The 15,297-nt window shown below is 51.3% G+C and overlaps 5 protein-coding genes across 5 annotated transcripts; 2 read left to right on the plus strand and 3 right to left on the minus strand.

Annotated features, from left to right (window-relative positions):
* Window positions 1–826: 826 nt before the first annotated feature.
* Window positions 827–1,806, minus strand: M438DRAFT_371029 (uncharacterized protein; the record flags this gene model as incomplete). Its single annotated transcript, XM_029908229.1, has 5 exons — window positions 827–888; window positions 948–1,356; window positions 1,414–1,513; window positions 1,570–1,626; window positions 1,724–1,806. The coding sequence occupies 5 exons, from the start codon at window positions 1,804–1,806 to the stop codon at window positions 827–829; spliced, it is 711 nt and encodes a 236-aa protein (XP_029766182.1).
* Window positions 1,807–2,213: 407 nt separating this feature from the next.
* On the minus strand, window positions 2,214–3,107 carry M438DRAFT_309913 (uncharacterized protein). Its single transcript, XM_029902398.1, has 3 exons — window positions 2,746–3,107; window positions 2,548–2,695; window positions 2,214–2,494 (listed from the first exon to the last, which is right to left on the minus strand). Exons 1-3 carry the CDS (start codon window positions 3,069–3,071, stop codon window positions 2,405–2,407), a joined length of 564 nt encoding a protein of 187 aa, XP_029766183.1. The 5' UTR covers window positions 3,072–3,107; the 3' UTR covers window positions 2,214–2,404.
* A 903-nt stretch (window positions 3,108–4,010) lies between these two features.
* On the minus strand, window positions 4,011–5,020 carry M438DRAFT_263582 (NAD(P)-binding protein; the record flags this gene model as incomplete). Its single annotated transcript, XM_029899895.1, has 3 exons — window positions 4,011–4,204; window positions 4,259–4,885; window positions 4,939–5,020. The coding sequence occupies 3 exons, from the start codon at window positions 5,018–5,020 to the stop codon at window positions 4,011–4,013; spliced, it is 903 nt and encodes a 300-aa protein (XP_029766184.1).
* Window positions 5,021–6,692: 1,672 nt separating this feature from the next.
* M438DRAFT_287883 (proteasome-domain-containing protein) lies at window positions 6,693–7,921 on the plus strand. The gene is made up of 3 exons (XM_029901637.1): window positions 6,693–6,962; window positions 7,017–7,379; window positions 7,436–7,921. Exons 1-3 carry the CDS (start codon window positions 6,828–6,830, stop codon window positions 7,790–7,792), a joined length of 855 nt encoding a protein of 284 aa, XP_029766185.1. The 5' UTR covers window positions 6,693–6,827; the 3' UTR covers window positions 7,793–7,921.
* A 128-nt stretch (window positions 7,922–8,049) lies between these two features.
* On the plus strand, window positions 8,050–15,096 carry M438DRAFT_309923 (uncharacterized protein). Its single transcript, XM_029902399.1, has 2 exons — window positions 8,050–14,686; window positions 14,735–15,096. Exons 1-2 carry the CDS (start codon window positions 8,424–8,426, stop codon window positions 15,000–15,002), a joined length of 6,531 nt encoding a protein of 2,176 aa, XP_029766186.1. The 5' UTR covers window positions 8,050–8,423; the 3' UTR covers window positions 15,003–15,096.
* The last annotated feature ends 201 nt before the right edge of the window (window positions 15,097–15,297 follow it).

Below are 15,297 nucleotides of genomic sequence, written 5' to 3' on the forward strand. Positions count from 1 at the left end.
ACGTCAATGGCTAGCAAATCAAAGCGTGCAATTCTTTATCAACTAGGCAGAAGAGAGACTAGACGAACACCTTGCAAACTTCGGCAACGAACCAGATGATTGCAGATTCTGCCCACGTCTACTGAGGTGTCGCAGGACTTACAGCCAGCGTTGGAGAGAGCAAACATATGGTCCACACGCCCGTCCTCAAACCACATAACAGAACCTACGATGAATATGGAATTACCTTCGGGAAAATGTAACGCGCAAGAAGTCGATGTATCGAGTTGGACCAAAGTCGGTCGCGAAGGGGGGTTCGGGAAGGGTGAGTAGACGAGAGACGGAAAACGACGGCGGGGCTAGAATGCATGGTGTGGATCGTGGACGATATACGGAAGGGGGAAGGGATCGATTCGAATTCGCATTTCGTTTGATCTCGTGGATCAATCGCTTCGTGGGAGGATGTCGGATGGTTGATATTTTGATTGGATACGATATCGATTGTGCGTGTCGCTCGTGTATTCGCTCGCCTCGTACGAACAGGTCGAACCGCTGCTGCTAATTTTTATCAATCTCGAGTGAAAACGCCCGCCGTAGAAGCATCCCCAACAGCAAAAAAACATAACGTTGAAAAAGGGCATCAATAGCATGAAACCTCGCGCATTTTACCCATTAATTGGAACGCTGCAGGAGGCGATGAGGTTTCAGCTCTGTGGGGGGGGGAAGGTGAATCATGCCGGCCAGGTGTGACTGATTGCGACTCCGAATCTGTCACTATCCCAGTTGGAATAGCTCACGCTATCGGTGATGGGGTTAGTGGAGTAAGAATGACTTGAGCGCAGGGCTACTACTCTGCCGTGTCGAGGTCATCGTGGGCTGCGGCGGCAGGAGGAGACTCCACGGCGGGTTCTACAATGCAGTATGTCAGCATTGTTTTCATGTGTATTCCGCAAAACAGTTGTCCTTACCCTTGGCCTCCTCGCCGTTAGGCTCGCGTTCTTCTCTCTCGCGGTCCTCGCGGTCCTCACGAGGGCGTTCCTCAGGCTCACGATCGTCTTCACGCTTGGTGTCGCGTTCGCGGTCATCATCACGCTCTCTCACATCGCGCTCTCTCTCGCGCTCACGGTCCTCGGGGCTACGGGTACGGTCGCGGCGGTCGTAGTCGCGCTCACGGCGGTCTTCCTTGCGAGGAGAGTTATCACCACGGCGGGAACGAGGTGCAGGGCTGATGGAGCGGCGACGGGGAGAACGGTCGCGGCGATCACCACGGTCGCCACGGTCTGCACGATCGCCACGGTCACCACGATCACCGCGCTCACCACGAGGGGGACGGCCAGCATCGAAGCGCCAGGAGGCGGAAGGAGGAGTTCTGGCCCACTGTCAAGAATGTCAGTCTTTCGTTGTCGGTTGAAGGCGTGGCGGGTGTGAGCGAACCTCAATCTTCAATTCTTCGCTGCGGCTGATGCGGCGGTTGTGCATCTCATGGTAAGCGTCATCGGCGTCGCGACGGCTCTCGTACTCGACAAAGGCGAAACTGATGCAGAGGTTAGCGGTGTGCTGGGGAGGTTGACGTGCCAGAGAAGCACTCACAGTCTGCTGGAAGAGGTACGGGGAGCGGGAATGTCACAACGGACAAGACGGCCGTAGCTATTGCAAGTCAGCGTCAGGCCATTGGAAGTCGAAGCTTGCCATCTGCGCATCACAGGCGCAATGCGCAAATGGCAAGATGCAGTTGGTTGCATACCGTTCGAACTCATAGGCGAGGTCACGGGCGCGGGTTGCGGGACCAAAGCCGGAAACGTAGAGGGTGGTAGCGGAGCGCGACATATTGGAACCGATGCGGCGGTCAATCTTGGGGGTAAACTGAACAATGGATCTGTTAATATCGAACAGATGCGATGGTATTGAGAGAAAGTCGATAAACTTGTGTCAAATGACGCTGCAGAGGGTGTGGCTGGGCGAGCCTTCCTGTCTTGAGAGCTTTCACCCATCTTTTGTGCTTGGCACGGCACATGCCGTCGGGACTTCCTTCTTACTAACCTCAAGATGCATACCAAACTCTTGGAGATCCTCCTGCTCCTTCTTCTGTCTCCATCTGTAGAGTCGTGTAGAATGGTCCGAAGATGACATGGTGGTTGCACTTCTGCTGCAATTGAAATTGAGAAGTTACGTGGACGAACAGACGAGACTTCACCAGATTGAACACCTCCGTTTGCGGACGAGTTAGATGCATTCAGTCACTCGTCCTTCACTTTTTGTTTGCACATGTGAAACTGTGCGACTCAGAACACATCTCTTTGAAGAATTACCAGACTGCTGGAACGCCCTGGACACTGACCTTCCGAGGCAACATTGACACTTAACAAGACATGCATCAAACATCCTTTTGTTTGGCAATACCCTGTCCAACAGAACAACTCCGGTCTCAGTAGTCTTCAAGAGGAGGAAAGCGTGAACTCGCTGTTGCGTATTGAGCCGGCCACCTCTGTGCCGCTCGTTGATTCAATGCTCTAGTCTTCAGTCAGTCATCATTGTTGACATCTGTAGCAACATTGACACTTGCCCAACTCTCCCTTGTGTCCATTCAAGATTTCGCTGGACATCTTTGGCAGCTTGAATGCCATCGGCAAAGTTTCGTCTGGCAGACTTGAGTCGAGATTGTGCCAACGCTTGAAGAGCCTGCAGTTCTCGAGTTTTGGCATTAAGCTCTCCAGATCTAGTCACGATGTCAGAGGCACACACTTCAAGCATAAGAGTGTGTCCTACCTTTGAGCTTGTACTGCCAGGCTGCGATCCAGGGGAGTAGGATCCATCGCCCTGTTAAGCCGTTCGCCCATGTAACCAAGTGCATCGACAGGACTGTTGCTCTCACTACCCGAGTAAGAGCTTACTGACTGGGCTCTGCTTGGAATTGAGTATGAGCCTCCCCCTGTGGTGATGCTTTCAGATCGCGATGGTGGTGGCTGGTAGAGCTGGCCATAGACCGGTGATGGTTGGTAAGGTTGAGATGCAGCTGTGTACGCTGATGTCTTCGTCGAGACCGCCCACGGAGCAGTAGGTTGGACAGCGTAGGTGTATGTTGCGGAAGGCATTGTTCTGGTATGAAGGATCTTTGACTTTGAGATGGGAGAGATGGAAAGATAGAGATTGAGAATAAGAAGACGATTGAGACGAGCGTAGCGCTGCACTTACTTATCTATCCTCATTGTCCCCATCCTCTCCCTCCTACAACCCTCATCACGAAACTCGTTCGCTACATCTACCATCCCACCTCACCACCTCAAGACCTCGAACCATCCTTCCCGCGTCACTCAACAGTCAGCTGAGTGCCAATGGATGCGGGATAGGCGAGGCTTCCGTCTCTTCTATATCACCCCTTGCCTTTGTACTCACTTCGGCTAAGTTGGACGTATCCTCCTCCAATAACTCAAGGCATACGGGCAGGCGCATGAATGGATCCTTGAAAGTCGTGGTTGCCATGCAGTGCCTCGTGGAGCCTATAGTCTCGCAACCCGAAGCTGCCGCAGCAGAACAATTTAATTCCTTTGGGCATCCGTGGCATCAGGCAACGAAAACTGTCCAGTAGATTCCGAGACGTTGTACATGTCGTGCGAAGCTAACAGTACACCATTGACAGCTGTCATGGCATGGTGTTCGACTCGTCCGGACGTGTCGTACCCAACAGCTCGAGGAACGCAGCCCGTCCGACGTCCGAGACGATGATGCTGATTCGTCAATGTAGCGTCGGGCAGCCAAGTAGGGTCCAGTACCACGGCTCGACATTTGGCGTGCATGCATGCATCTACTGCCTTGATGCCTAAGAGTATCTTTTTTTCTTTATTTGACTTTTGACTAAAGTCCGAGTTCAAGGTCCCTGGGTAGACCGCTCTTTGGTCTTGGGCACCACCAACTCACTCAAAAATCAGGCAGCAAGTCTTTATCAGCAAGTACATCGGGTACTAAGCGAATGTTCAATGGATTATGGGTGTATCTATCTCACCATCAAGTACGCTAGCAAGGGCTTTGGACAATCAGTACGTTGAAGGCATCATGCTGAGGCGTCCTCCGTCAATCACTTGTACATTGCCATTGTGATAGGCTCCGGACTTGCCAACGAGGAACAATATCATACTTGCCATGTCCTCGTATGATCCAGACCTACTTGCAGGGATCTGAGTGACTGGGAATGAACCGGTATCGCCGGCAGTCATGTCGGAGGGGAACCCTGAAGTCATGTTAGTCCACCATACGGCAACCATGTCAGCATGTATACACTCACGTCCTGGAGCAATAATGTTGCTTCTGATGTTGAAGGGTGCGAGCAAAGTAGCCAACGCCTTTCCTAGCATGGCAGCACCGGCTTTGGTCGCCGAGTATGCCAGACCGGCAGTCACGAAGCGGTTGAAGGAGGCAATGCTGGCGACAGTGATGATCTGACTTGATCTTGGGTCACTGGAATCGCTGCCTTCAACTCTCTCTTGGACCTCTCTTCTTCCTGTAGCCCAGCCTCTCTTCTTGTTGCCCGCGTCGAGCAGATGCAGGAAAGCAGCGCTGACACTGACAATGGCCGAAGTGTTTGTTTGGAACGAAGTGTCCCAGCCTGACCAATCTCTTTTCATGATCTCTTGTAGCTCCTGAATGCTCTGAGTATCACTGATGCCCTTGTGGTCGGGGCCCAGAACACCAGCGTTGTTTATCAAGACGTCGATATGAGATGACTGCTTTTCGATTTGCTTGACGGCGGCATCGATGGACGATTGGTCGGTAACGTCGCATTGGATTGGTACAATAATATCAGGGTTGATCGATTTGGCAGCGTCTTCAAGGTTCTTGACTCTGCGTCCTAGCAAGTACACCTTCTCGGCTCCAGATCCTGCGAGACTGGTAGCAAAGGCGAGGCCGATACCTGTACGATGTCAGCAAGGTCCTCATGTTTGGTAGTCAAGATATGGAACTGACCGCTACCACCTCCTGTAATGACGACCGTCAAACCCTTGGCTGAGAACAGGTCACTGGGGTTGATGGGCTTTGACGTATCCATGATTGCTACGATAAATATGTGGGAGGAAGGATGAGTAGATGTGTGGTAACTGAATATCTGCTTTACTCAGATAGGCGATTGGGTTGTTCCTGTTAGTACGTAAAGGTGGAAAGAGCATAGCATGGAAGAGGAAGCTCGGTATATCGGCATATCGAATGTTGATTGCTACAGTACACGTCATACCAGGTAAACATTGCCAAAGTTGAAGAGGCCAACGTGTATCGGGATGTTGAGCAAGATTTCCGACAAAATACCATTGAAACCCAGAGCACTGTCTAAGTGAAAATGAGCTTGAAATTGTGCATTGGTTCAAGGTGGGAAGTCCAGGAGCCGGATCTCTGAGAGCGCTCTCAGGCCTCACTTCACCGTTCACCTCCGGTCTCACAACCACGACCACCCCTCCTCTCAAGATTGATTACGTAATCCTGCTTACTAAGCTGCTTAGTAATCCGCTTAGTAATCAGTGCGCCAGTCTGCCCTCTACAATTCTCTATAAAAGCCTCCTCCCCTCCTGCACCAGGGACACCCCTTCTTTCTTTCTTTCTTTCTGATATACTTACCTTGGAGGGAAGTTCGCGATCAAGAAGGCGATACTTCTGAGAAGACTTGATGCATTGCACAGCGCGTACAAGACTTCTCATGGATGTCCTTCGGGGCCTCCACTTCTGCAATTTCTTATATCACACTTTGTGTTCATCACATCGTACCCACTTTTCATTGATACACTGGCTTATGCTGGTTGTTGAAGAAGAGACTATTCTATACTCGGGCTCCTCTGTGATGGGAGTATGACATAATATCGAAGTGAATTGTTGTTGTCGAATGCTACGCGTCCTCATGTTGACGCCAACCCTCATGTCAAAACAACCCGACGCCGTACGTACTTCTTAAATCATCGCACTTGTCTCGAGAATATGCCACCGGCATCTATCAAAGTAAAGAGTCCCGCAGGAGAATAGAAAGGAAATGACATGGAATGAGATGAGATGAAATGACAAGAGGGCTTGGGAGATTTCTCGTCTTTACGAACGTCTCGGTAATTCGTCCCTCTCAGACTCAAGAGAACTACGCAGTACGGTCATGTCAAAGGCAATTGGGCAGAACCAGTACATGGCGTAGAGTTTGGACAGCTGCTTGATGTAATCGATCATGACCACGGTCGCGTGGATGGCCTCTCCAATCGACCACGTTGAATGTTGTCTGAATACAAAGATGTCGTCTGCCACAAGGATTGCATCGTTTGAGTAGATGTGCTCACTACCACGGTCTGACGGTCTACTCGTTGAGATGTCCTATGCTCCCAGATAAAGTCTCGTATGTCTTGTGCTCGTGGAGACTTGAGCCTAGTCCGATTCAATCGAGAGAAGAGGTCGATGTGTTGCACGTCAAGGTGGCTGCTTTCGGCTTGGATTTGAGGTTGTAAAACGACATGGACTCGAGATTTCTTTAGTTTGCGCCGGGCATTATCAACAGTATCACTGATAATGAACCGAACATCAAAGTCTTTTACACACAGCAGCCAGGTCATATTATGTGCCGTTGGAGTTGTATGTCATGGAAATGGTGTGATAATTGTGGTGGTGAAGATAGAGACAGGGTCACGCTCGGAGCTTGGGAAACTCCGCCGGCTCGGAAGACGTGACGTGGGTGAGCTCTCCCAAACAGCTGCTGCATCCGCCCATCAATCATCACCTTCACCAAGCACTTTGCGCGCCGCCATCTGAATCGAACTACCTGTCATCCGAATCGCCGTTCCAACTTCTCAGATTAATCACCGCCCGACACACATACACAAGCGCAAGACAAGATGGACAGCTTGGTGGCGCAGTACAGCAGACCGGCCTTCAAGGATGAGGGCTATCAAGAGCAGGACCAGCTGGAGCTAGTTGATGCTATGCCCACTGCCATCGATCTCAAGTTCGCTCTCCCTCCTGTCGCACAAGTGAGTCTCACATGTCCATACATTATCTGGGAACCGCAGCTAATCATGCCACAGGCGCAATCATGGCTCCGCGCAATGACCGACGACCACTCGAACCCCAGCTGCCCCATCAAGCTCGCTCACGGTACAACGACCCTCGCCTTCAGATTCAAGGGCGGTATCATTGTGGCAACCGACTCCAGAGCCACTGCAGGAAACTGGATCGCCAGTCAGACCGTCAAGAAGGTTATTGAGATCAATCCCCAACTGCTAGGTACCATGGCTGGTGGTGCTGCCGACTGTCAATACTGGCTTGCCTACCTTGGTATGCAATGCCGTCTTCACGAGCTCCGTCACAAGCGCCGTATCTCGGTTGCCGCCGCCTCCAAGATTCTGGCCAACCTGGTCTACCAATACAAGGGCATGGGCTTGAGCATGGTATGTTGCCTCTGCTTCCAGGACGTCGATCCAGAATGGCTAACATGATCTCACAGGGTACCATGTGCGCCGGTGTCACACCTCAAGAAGGACCCGCTCTCTACTACATCGACAGTGACGGCACCCGCCTCGCCGGCAACCTGTTCTGTGTTGGCTCCGGTCAGACATTCGCCTACGGTGTGCTCGATGCTGAATACAGCTACGACTTGTCAGACGAGGACGCTCTCGAACTCGGCCGCCGCAGTATCCTGGCCGCCACACACAGAGATGCATACTCTGGTGGTTACATCAACCTGTACCATGTCAAGGAGGAGGGCTGGGTCAAGCACGGCTTCAACGACACCAACCCCATCTTCTGGAAGACCAAGCTCGAGAAGGGCGAGTTCTCCAACGTCACAGCCGACCTGAACTAGATATCTGGATGCTGGACAGTGGATGCATAGCGGGATGGGCGTTTCATGGCGGCTGGTGCTTGATGACTTCTCAAACTTGTAATCATACAGACAATTCTGATGGTAGACGAACCCTTTTCTTACCTTTTCACAATATGGTCCCCACACAAACGTGATTTTCTGGCGATCCAGATATGTGAATTTGATGTACCGGCATCAATCTCCGACTGATCCTGTCTATTGCAAGGGGCCTTTCAAAAGGCACAATCCTTTGCAAAGCAAAACTGCAACCAGTGAGAAGGTAGGTATTAATGCTTCTCCAAGGAAACAAGTGCTACTAGATAAACAAATTGTGAAAGTGGTGGTTGCAAAAAGAGATGCAGTTCTCCGCAAAGCCTGCAACGTCACTGCCGAGTGAAGCTGCTCGGTCTTTTGGAAATGGCAAGAAGATCAAAGGCAATCGCCATTTCCCTACAACTGCAAACTCACGTCGAATACCAACCTACATACGGACGTCCCTCGAAACATCTACCACAACTAGTTAAAAGACCCCGAAACAATCAGTAGCAGCACGCATTCACGTCCACCCCGCGCTATCCACCGCGGCATGTTCTATTCAGGCGCATAATCCTATTTACGACCGTGGACCAACATGAAGATCTCAGATCAGGAAAAGAGCTTGGGTATATTTCTCAGGGATTTGCCCAGAGAGTTCAACAACCGCTACACAGAAGAGGCAGATTCAGTCCTCCGCTCTCGCCTCTTCCGCTCTCTCGTTGGAGATGATGAATCAAGGCTGCACCTTTTGTTTCCGAACGGAGTACCCGAGGGTGGCCAATGGGTGTTACGCGATGCACAGGGCGCTGTCGATGGTGCCGAATACACTGCTGCCGCAAAAGGTCACCCATGCGGTCACATCTTCAAGGTTGGCGAATCTACATACCACTGCAAGACGTGCGCCGCCGATGATACCTGCGTTCTCTGCGCAAGATGCTTTGCCGAGTCCGACCACGAAGGTCATATGGTTTACATCAGCGTCTCTCCGGGCAACAGTGGCTGCTGTGACTGCGCCGACGACGAAGCCTGGGTTCGTCCCGTGCATTGCACCATTCATAGCACCGACGATACACCAGGATTGAAGGCTGCTGGAAAGACGAGTCAGACACCGACCTTGCCTGACGAGCTGCTCGACGTCGTACGCATGACTGTCGCAAAGGCCTTCGACTACATGTGTGATGTTTTCTCCTGCTCGCCTGAGCAACTACGCCTCCCGAAAACAGAGGATACCGTTCGAAGGGACGAGCTTCTTTCGCGCCTTACCTCACATCTCTACGGCGGTGCCGAGGTCGACGAGTCTGATGAAGAGTATGCCTTGGTTCTATGGAATGATGAAAAGCACACCGTCACCGATGTACAGAACCAGGTGGCCAAGGCTTGCAGAAAGACAAAGAACTTTGGTCTGGAAAAGGCCATGGAGGTCAACGACGTCGGCCGAAGCATCATACACTACTCCACCGATCTCGCCGAACTCTTACGGATGGCTGCCATCATAGAACAACTCAAAGTCACCGTCACCGTTCGCTCCGCCAGAGACACCTTCCGCGAGCAGATGTGCAGCTCGATAGTCGACTGGATCTCGGATATCTCGGGGTGTTCCATTGCTTCTGACCCTCACGTGCTTCGCAACACCATCTGCGAGGAACTGCTCAGGCCCTGGCGCATGGGCAGCGAGGCCACCAATGCTGCGATAGGAGAGGGTGGTATTGACGATCATGAGCACGAAGAGAACGTGAGACAGCGAAGACAGGAGGCTCGATGGTTCCGTCCTCTTGCTGGTATCAACGTTGTGAGAATCAATGTTGAAAATGACGACGACGACGAAGACGACGAGGATGACGAGGATGGCGACGAAAACGATATGACCATTGAAGATTTCATGATGGCAGGACAGGATGAGATTGATGCAGAGGAAGCCATGGACCTGGATCTCGACAATGCCGATCCCCTCGCTATGGCTCTTGCCGACAACGATATGGACCTTGATCTTGTGGATGTCGACACGGAAGGCCCTGCTGAGAACTTTGAAGCAACTCTTGCCGGATATCCTGCACCACCTCCACCGCCTCCAACGACTCGCCGCCGGACAAGATCAGCGACCCTGAATGAATCTGATGACGGAGAACAACATCCTTCGTCAAGACCAGATCCTCCTTCTCAACCCTCAGCACCCTTTTCGAATCTTCCCAAAACACCGAAGGTGAGAGTCAAGTCGAATCGTCCTCCTCGACCTGCTCGTTACTGGCTCGAAACTCCAGAGGAGTATAGATCACAATCAGCGTCTAGCCCAGCGGAGGATCTATGGCAAAGAGTGCGTCTCGACTATCTCATATTGTACGATCTGAGAATGTGGAAAACACTTCGTGTTGATCTGCGCCATCTCTACATCAGCACTGTTGTCACTGTACCTCAATTCAAGCGTATCCTAGGGCTGAGATTTGCTGGTCTCTACACAATGCTGGCTCAGCTTTACCTGATTGCCGATCGCGAACCGGATCACTCTATCATCAATCTTTCGGTTCAGATGCTCACAACTCCATCTATTACTGCAGAAGTCGTCGAGAGAGGCAACTTTCTGACGAATCTTCTTGCTATCCTGTACACTTTCCTCACCACCCGTCAGGTAGGGTTCCCTAAAGACGTCAACCCAAGCGCGACACTTGCTTTTGATGCGGGCGCCGTCACCAACAGAAGAATGTTCCACTTCTTCCTCGACACACGTTACATGTTTCAGTCCGCTTTTGTGCAAGAAAAAGTGCGAAACGAGCCTCGTTACCTGATGCAGTTCTTGGACTTGGTCAAGCTTCATCAAGGTATCTGTCCCAATGTTCGTGCTGTTGGCGAACACGTCGAGTACGAAGCCGACGCGTGGATCAGCGCGACTTTGATCATCAAGGAGATCAACAGGCTGTGTCGTCAAGTCGCAGAAGCCTTCAGATGGAACGACGATGGTGACATGACTCCTGTGCAGAACGCGATCAGACATGCTGCACAAGCAACATTCATCAATGCTTTCGGTCTTGAGCGCAACAGATTCCTGAACGCCGAGACCAAGGAAGCCCAAACTTTCGTGAATCTTCTAAACAAAAAGAGACCTAAGTACGTCGAGGCAATTGGACGCGAGGCGACGTGCCGGGATGGATGCTACAGTGTGCCTCAATTCGACGTAGCGACTGGATCCATGAGTTTCCACCACCCCCTTCATTATCTCTTGTCATGGTTGCTTGAGGCTGGCGTACATGTCCCACGAGAGGACATGCTCAGAGTGCTGCAATTTGATCCAGCAGACTTCAAAGATCCTTGGCAGACAAGCTGGAAAACGGCCCCACAAGTTGGAACATATGATTCAGCTGAGATAATGTCCATGCTCTTTGAACACCCTCTACGAGTCTGTGCCTGGCTGGCTCAGATGCGTGCCGGCATGTGGGTACGCAATGGTGTGACCCTTCGTCACCAGATGCATCAGTACCGCGGAACTACCCAGCGGGATGTTTCCTATCAGCGAGATATCTTCATGCTCCAGGCTGGCCTTGTGCTGTGCGGAGGCGCGGATGAGTCCATGGGCGAGAGGTTCTTGGCTCAAATTGTCGACAGGTTCAATTTGTCCGGATTCGTTAATGGCGCGTTCGATCTTTGTCCTGAATATGATGAGCACCAGAGACTTGACGTTACAGAGGAGTTCTTCCATCTGCTCATTATCCTGCTTAGTGAGAGACAGAATCTCCTGCCTGGCCAGGACAAACCAAGCCAGCACGTCAAGGTCTTGCAGCGCGATATCGCTCATGTTCTCTGTTTCAAGCCGTTGTCATTCTCGGACATTTCTAATCGTTTGACCGATAGAGTGGCAGACTCAGAGGAGTTCGACACAATCCTTGAGAATATGACGAACTTCCGTGCTCCCGAAGGCTTGAACGACTCCGGCACGTTTGAGTTGCATCCTCGCTTCATCGAGACCATTGACCCATATTATGCTTACTACAATCGCAATCAGCGCGAGGAAGCTGAGACTGTCTATAAGGAGTATATGGCCAAGAAGACGAATCAGACAGCAGCGGATATTGTCTTCGAGCCTCAACTTCATCCGATCGATTCTGGACTTTTCAAGCACCTGGGTGCATTCACTCAGACCACTTTCTTCAGCGGGATCGTATACTGGGGCCTGGAGTTCTGTTTGCGCCATGACGAGGCAGTTGATAACGCACAAATCACCCGCATTGAGACAATGCTTCATGTTATTCTCCACCTCACCCTCTTAGCTGTGATGGAGGACGCTACTCCAAAGGGCCCAAAGCCGATGATTGCAGAAGACAGCTTTGTCAGATTAGCTATCTCAGTTTCGCAGACTGAGGAAAGCCCAGACAAGACCATCATGGACGCTCTCTTCCGTTTGTCGAAGATCAAGGCATTCGCATCTTGTGCCCCCAAGGCCAAGCGTATACTTGATCGAATGTCTGAGAAGTGGCCAGAGGAGTTTGCCAACGCCAAGTTGAGGTTGTTGCCTGCTGATGGACAAGCTGCTGCTGAGGCTGCTCCTGAGCCGTCTGAGGACAAGGAGGCTAAGAAGAAAGCTGCGCTTGAGCGCCAGGCCCGAGTGATGGCACAGTTCAAAGCCCAACAAACATCCTTCATGGAAAATCAAGGCTTGGACTGGAACGAAGAAGACTACAGTGACATGGACCAAGACGATGATTTAACGGAGAGGGCCGTTGAGACCAAAGTGTGCCCCTTTCCCAAAGAACCGTGTATTCTTTGTCAAGAAGACACCGACGATAGCAGAGTCTATGGTACTTTTGCCTTCATCGCACCGAGCAAAATCCTCAGGCAGACCCCTCTCGACGACAAGGACTACGTCAAAGAGGTTCTGGATACACCCGAGAATCTCGACCAATCTGCAGACGCGATCCGACCTTTTGGCATTGCTAAACTTGCAACAGAGATGGTCGAAAAGGTGAATACAGATGGTTCAAAGAGTAGCCAAGAAAGAAGAGGTCTTGGGAAAGGCTTCCCTCACAACAGTGCATTCCAAGGACCAGTGCTCAACAGCTGCGGCCACATCATGCACTTCAGTTGCTTTGAGGCTTATCTCGTAGCCACCAAGAGAAGACATACACAGCACATCTCACGCAACCACCCTGAAAGACCTGATACAGTGGAGTTTATTTGCCCTCTCTGCAAAGCTCTAGGAAACACGTTCCTTCCCATCATCTGGAAGGATAAGCATTACCGCCCGTCGTCTATTCTCGATCAGCAGCAAACCACCTTCGATCAATGGATCCTCGACCAAGAGGCACTTAGCGTTGCTGATGGGGTCGGTAGACTGCCGTCAAGCCTCTCCGTGCGCGACGCACATATGGATTATATGCAGAAGGCCTTGGTCCAAACTTTGGCATCTTCATACCCACAGGCATCCTCTTCTACGCAATCTGCAGATGCTCGCTCATCAGACCCTGAGTCAGATGCACCGAGTTCCGAGGAAGAGTCAAGGTCAATTCTTCCGGACATAGTCCGCAGAGCGGCAGCCGAGTTCAACAACAACGCCACTGGTCTACCCGGCCTGGAAGCACTGGTCAATCTAACACCTCGGTTGGAGACCTTGACCAACCTTGCTAGCAGATTCGACAACCGTAACCGACCTGCTGCGCCATCCTCGGAGCTCAGCAGAGCATACATCCGCATTGAGGAGAGCTTGAGTCCCATCGGTGCCCTGAAGCCCAACACCATTGGACTGGAGCCTGGCACACAATCTTCGACTATTCGCTTGGCCGAGACACTCTGTAATACCTTGGCTTTCACTATCTCAAGTGTTGAAATCTCCTATAGAGGCGTTGCGAATCCCATCGACAGCGAATCTGGAACCTTCCTCGACTCAATTTCCGAGCAGAGTATGAAGACCTTGCGCATTCTGTCCGAAACCGTTCGCACCGCAACTGCAACAGCTGCTGTCAAGAGTGGCATACCCGAGTATCTCAGAGAAGCCCGAGTGCATAACTCGTGGGCTGGTCAGTTGAAAAAGGTCCTTGGCGACAAGTCCGGTGAAAACCCAGCACTAGCCGATGCTTCGTTGTTTGGTCACGATGTGTTTAACTTCTTCACGAGCTGTGCAATCAATGAGGTGCCCATGGGCCAAAGTATGCACCACATTCTCCGACTGTGTTATTCTGCAGAGCTGGTTAAGGTCATATTTTCGTTTTTGTGTCGTTCCTCTCTAAGAGAAGCCTCAGAGAACCACCAACCAAGCAGCTGGGATCTTTCGGGAATCAAGAAATTTCAGGAATGGTTCAAGAACCATGAAGATATGGAGTTCAGCCCTCACACTTCTGGATCTAGCCTTGCTCAAGCAAACTTCTCAGACCTAGAATGGAATGCACCGGCCCTGAGCAAAGTGATTGACACATACGCTTTGGCGTTCCTCAGAAAGGCTCTACTGTTGACTCATATTCACTTTGGAGTCGACTTTGCTAATGCTAACGTGGAACCGGAGTTGCCAGAGCTGCAACGTTTGGCCAGAACCCTCCGTCTACCGACACCTCAAGAAGTTGTGGCACAACTTGGACATGACGAAAAGTTCCAGAAGATCGCAGCGCACTGGGTGAATAGTGTAGTTGTTAGTACCGCCACGAAGGAAAGAATGCGCATCGATGCGCAATACCTCAGTCATCCAGCTATTTTTGAGCTTGTTGGGCTGCCCAAACATTACGACACTCTAACGGAAGAAGCTATCAAGCGACGCTGTCCCACAACTGGCAAAGAGGTTTCAGATCCTGCAATCTGTCTGTTCTGTGGCGAGATCTTCTGCAGTCAAGCTAGTTGCTGCATGACAGACCGCAACAAGGGCGGTTGCTTCCAGCATCGCGAGAAGTGAGTCTATATTCCATCACACAGTGTACTCTGCTAACAAGTATAAAGGTGTAGCGGTAACATCGGTATTTTCATCAACATCCGTAAGTGCATGGTTCTGTTCCTGCACCACAGCCATGGTAGCTGGTACCATGCGCCTTACCTCGACCGTCACGGTGAGGTCGACCCTACCCTGCGTCGCCACCACCAGCTATTCCTCAACCAGAAGAGATATGATAAGCTACTCAGGGAGGCATGGTTGAACCACGGCATTCCTAGTGTTATCTCCAGAAGACTCGAGGGCGACATGAACACTGGAGGATGGGAGACACTCTAGAGAGTTGACTCTCATTGCATTGCTAGCATCTGCATACGGAGGAGTTAGGGATACATAGAAGGTAGCATCGAACATGAAATCTCCATTCTTCCTCATCGATTCTCAGTACGTTCCTACGCTGATGTACTGTATGCTCATCGAAAGACACAATGATTTGATTTCAGTAGCATGGTCTACTATTCCACGCTCTCACTAGCTGCTGTCGCTCCAATTTACCAGACCGTCTGCCGTTTTCTGCGACACGCGGTCCTGATGAGGTGGATGCTATTTTCTGTCCACATCATCATCTCGAGTC

Source organism: Aureobasidium pullulans (assembly GCF_000721785.1).
Source record: "Aureobasidium pullulans EXF-150 unplaced genomic scaffold scaffold_1, whole genome shotgun sequence".
Lineage (NCBI taxonomy): Eukaryota > Fungi > Ascomycota > Dothideomycetes > Dothideales > Saccotheciaceae > Aureobasidium > Aureobasidium pullulans.

Excerpts from the sequence above, each read along its gene's own strand:
- M438DRAFT_309923 (XM_029902399.1), top strand. The coding sequence starts at position 8,424 with ATGAAGATCTCAGATCAGGAAAAGAGCTTGGGTATATTTCTCAGGGAT. Across the intron at positions 14,687-14,734 it reads TGCTTCCAGCATCGCGAGAA|GTGTAGCGGTAACATCGGTA; the intron begins GTGAGTCTATAT and ends ACAAGTATAAAG.
- M438DRAFT_309913 (XM_029902398.1), bottom strand. The coding sequence starts at position 3,071 with ATGCCTTCCGCAACATACACCTACGCTGTCCAACCTACTGCTCCGTGG. Across the intron at positions 2,696-2,745 it reads CTGGCAGTACAAGCTCAAAG|ATCTGGAGAGCTTAATGCCA; the intron begins GTAGGACACACT and ends CATCGTGACTAG. Across the intron at positions 2,495-2,547 it reads TTGAATGGACACAAGGGAGA|ACTAGAGCATTGAATCAACG; the intron begins GTTGGGCAAGTG and ends GACTGACTGAAG.
- M438DRAFT_287883 (XM_029901637.1), top strand. The coding sequence starts at position 6,828 with ATGGACAGCTTGGTGGCGCAGTACAGCAGACCGGCCTTCAAGGATGAG. Across the intron at positions 6,963-7,016 it reads CTCTCCCTCCTGTCGCACAA|GCGCAATCATGGCTCCGCGC; the intron begins GTGAGTCTCACA and ends ATCATGCCACAG. Across the intron at positions 7,380-7,435 it reads AGGGCATGGGCTTGAGCATG|GGTACCATGTGCGCCGGTGT; the intron begins GTATGTTGCCTC and ends ATGATCTCACAG.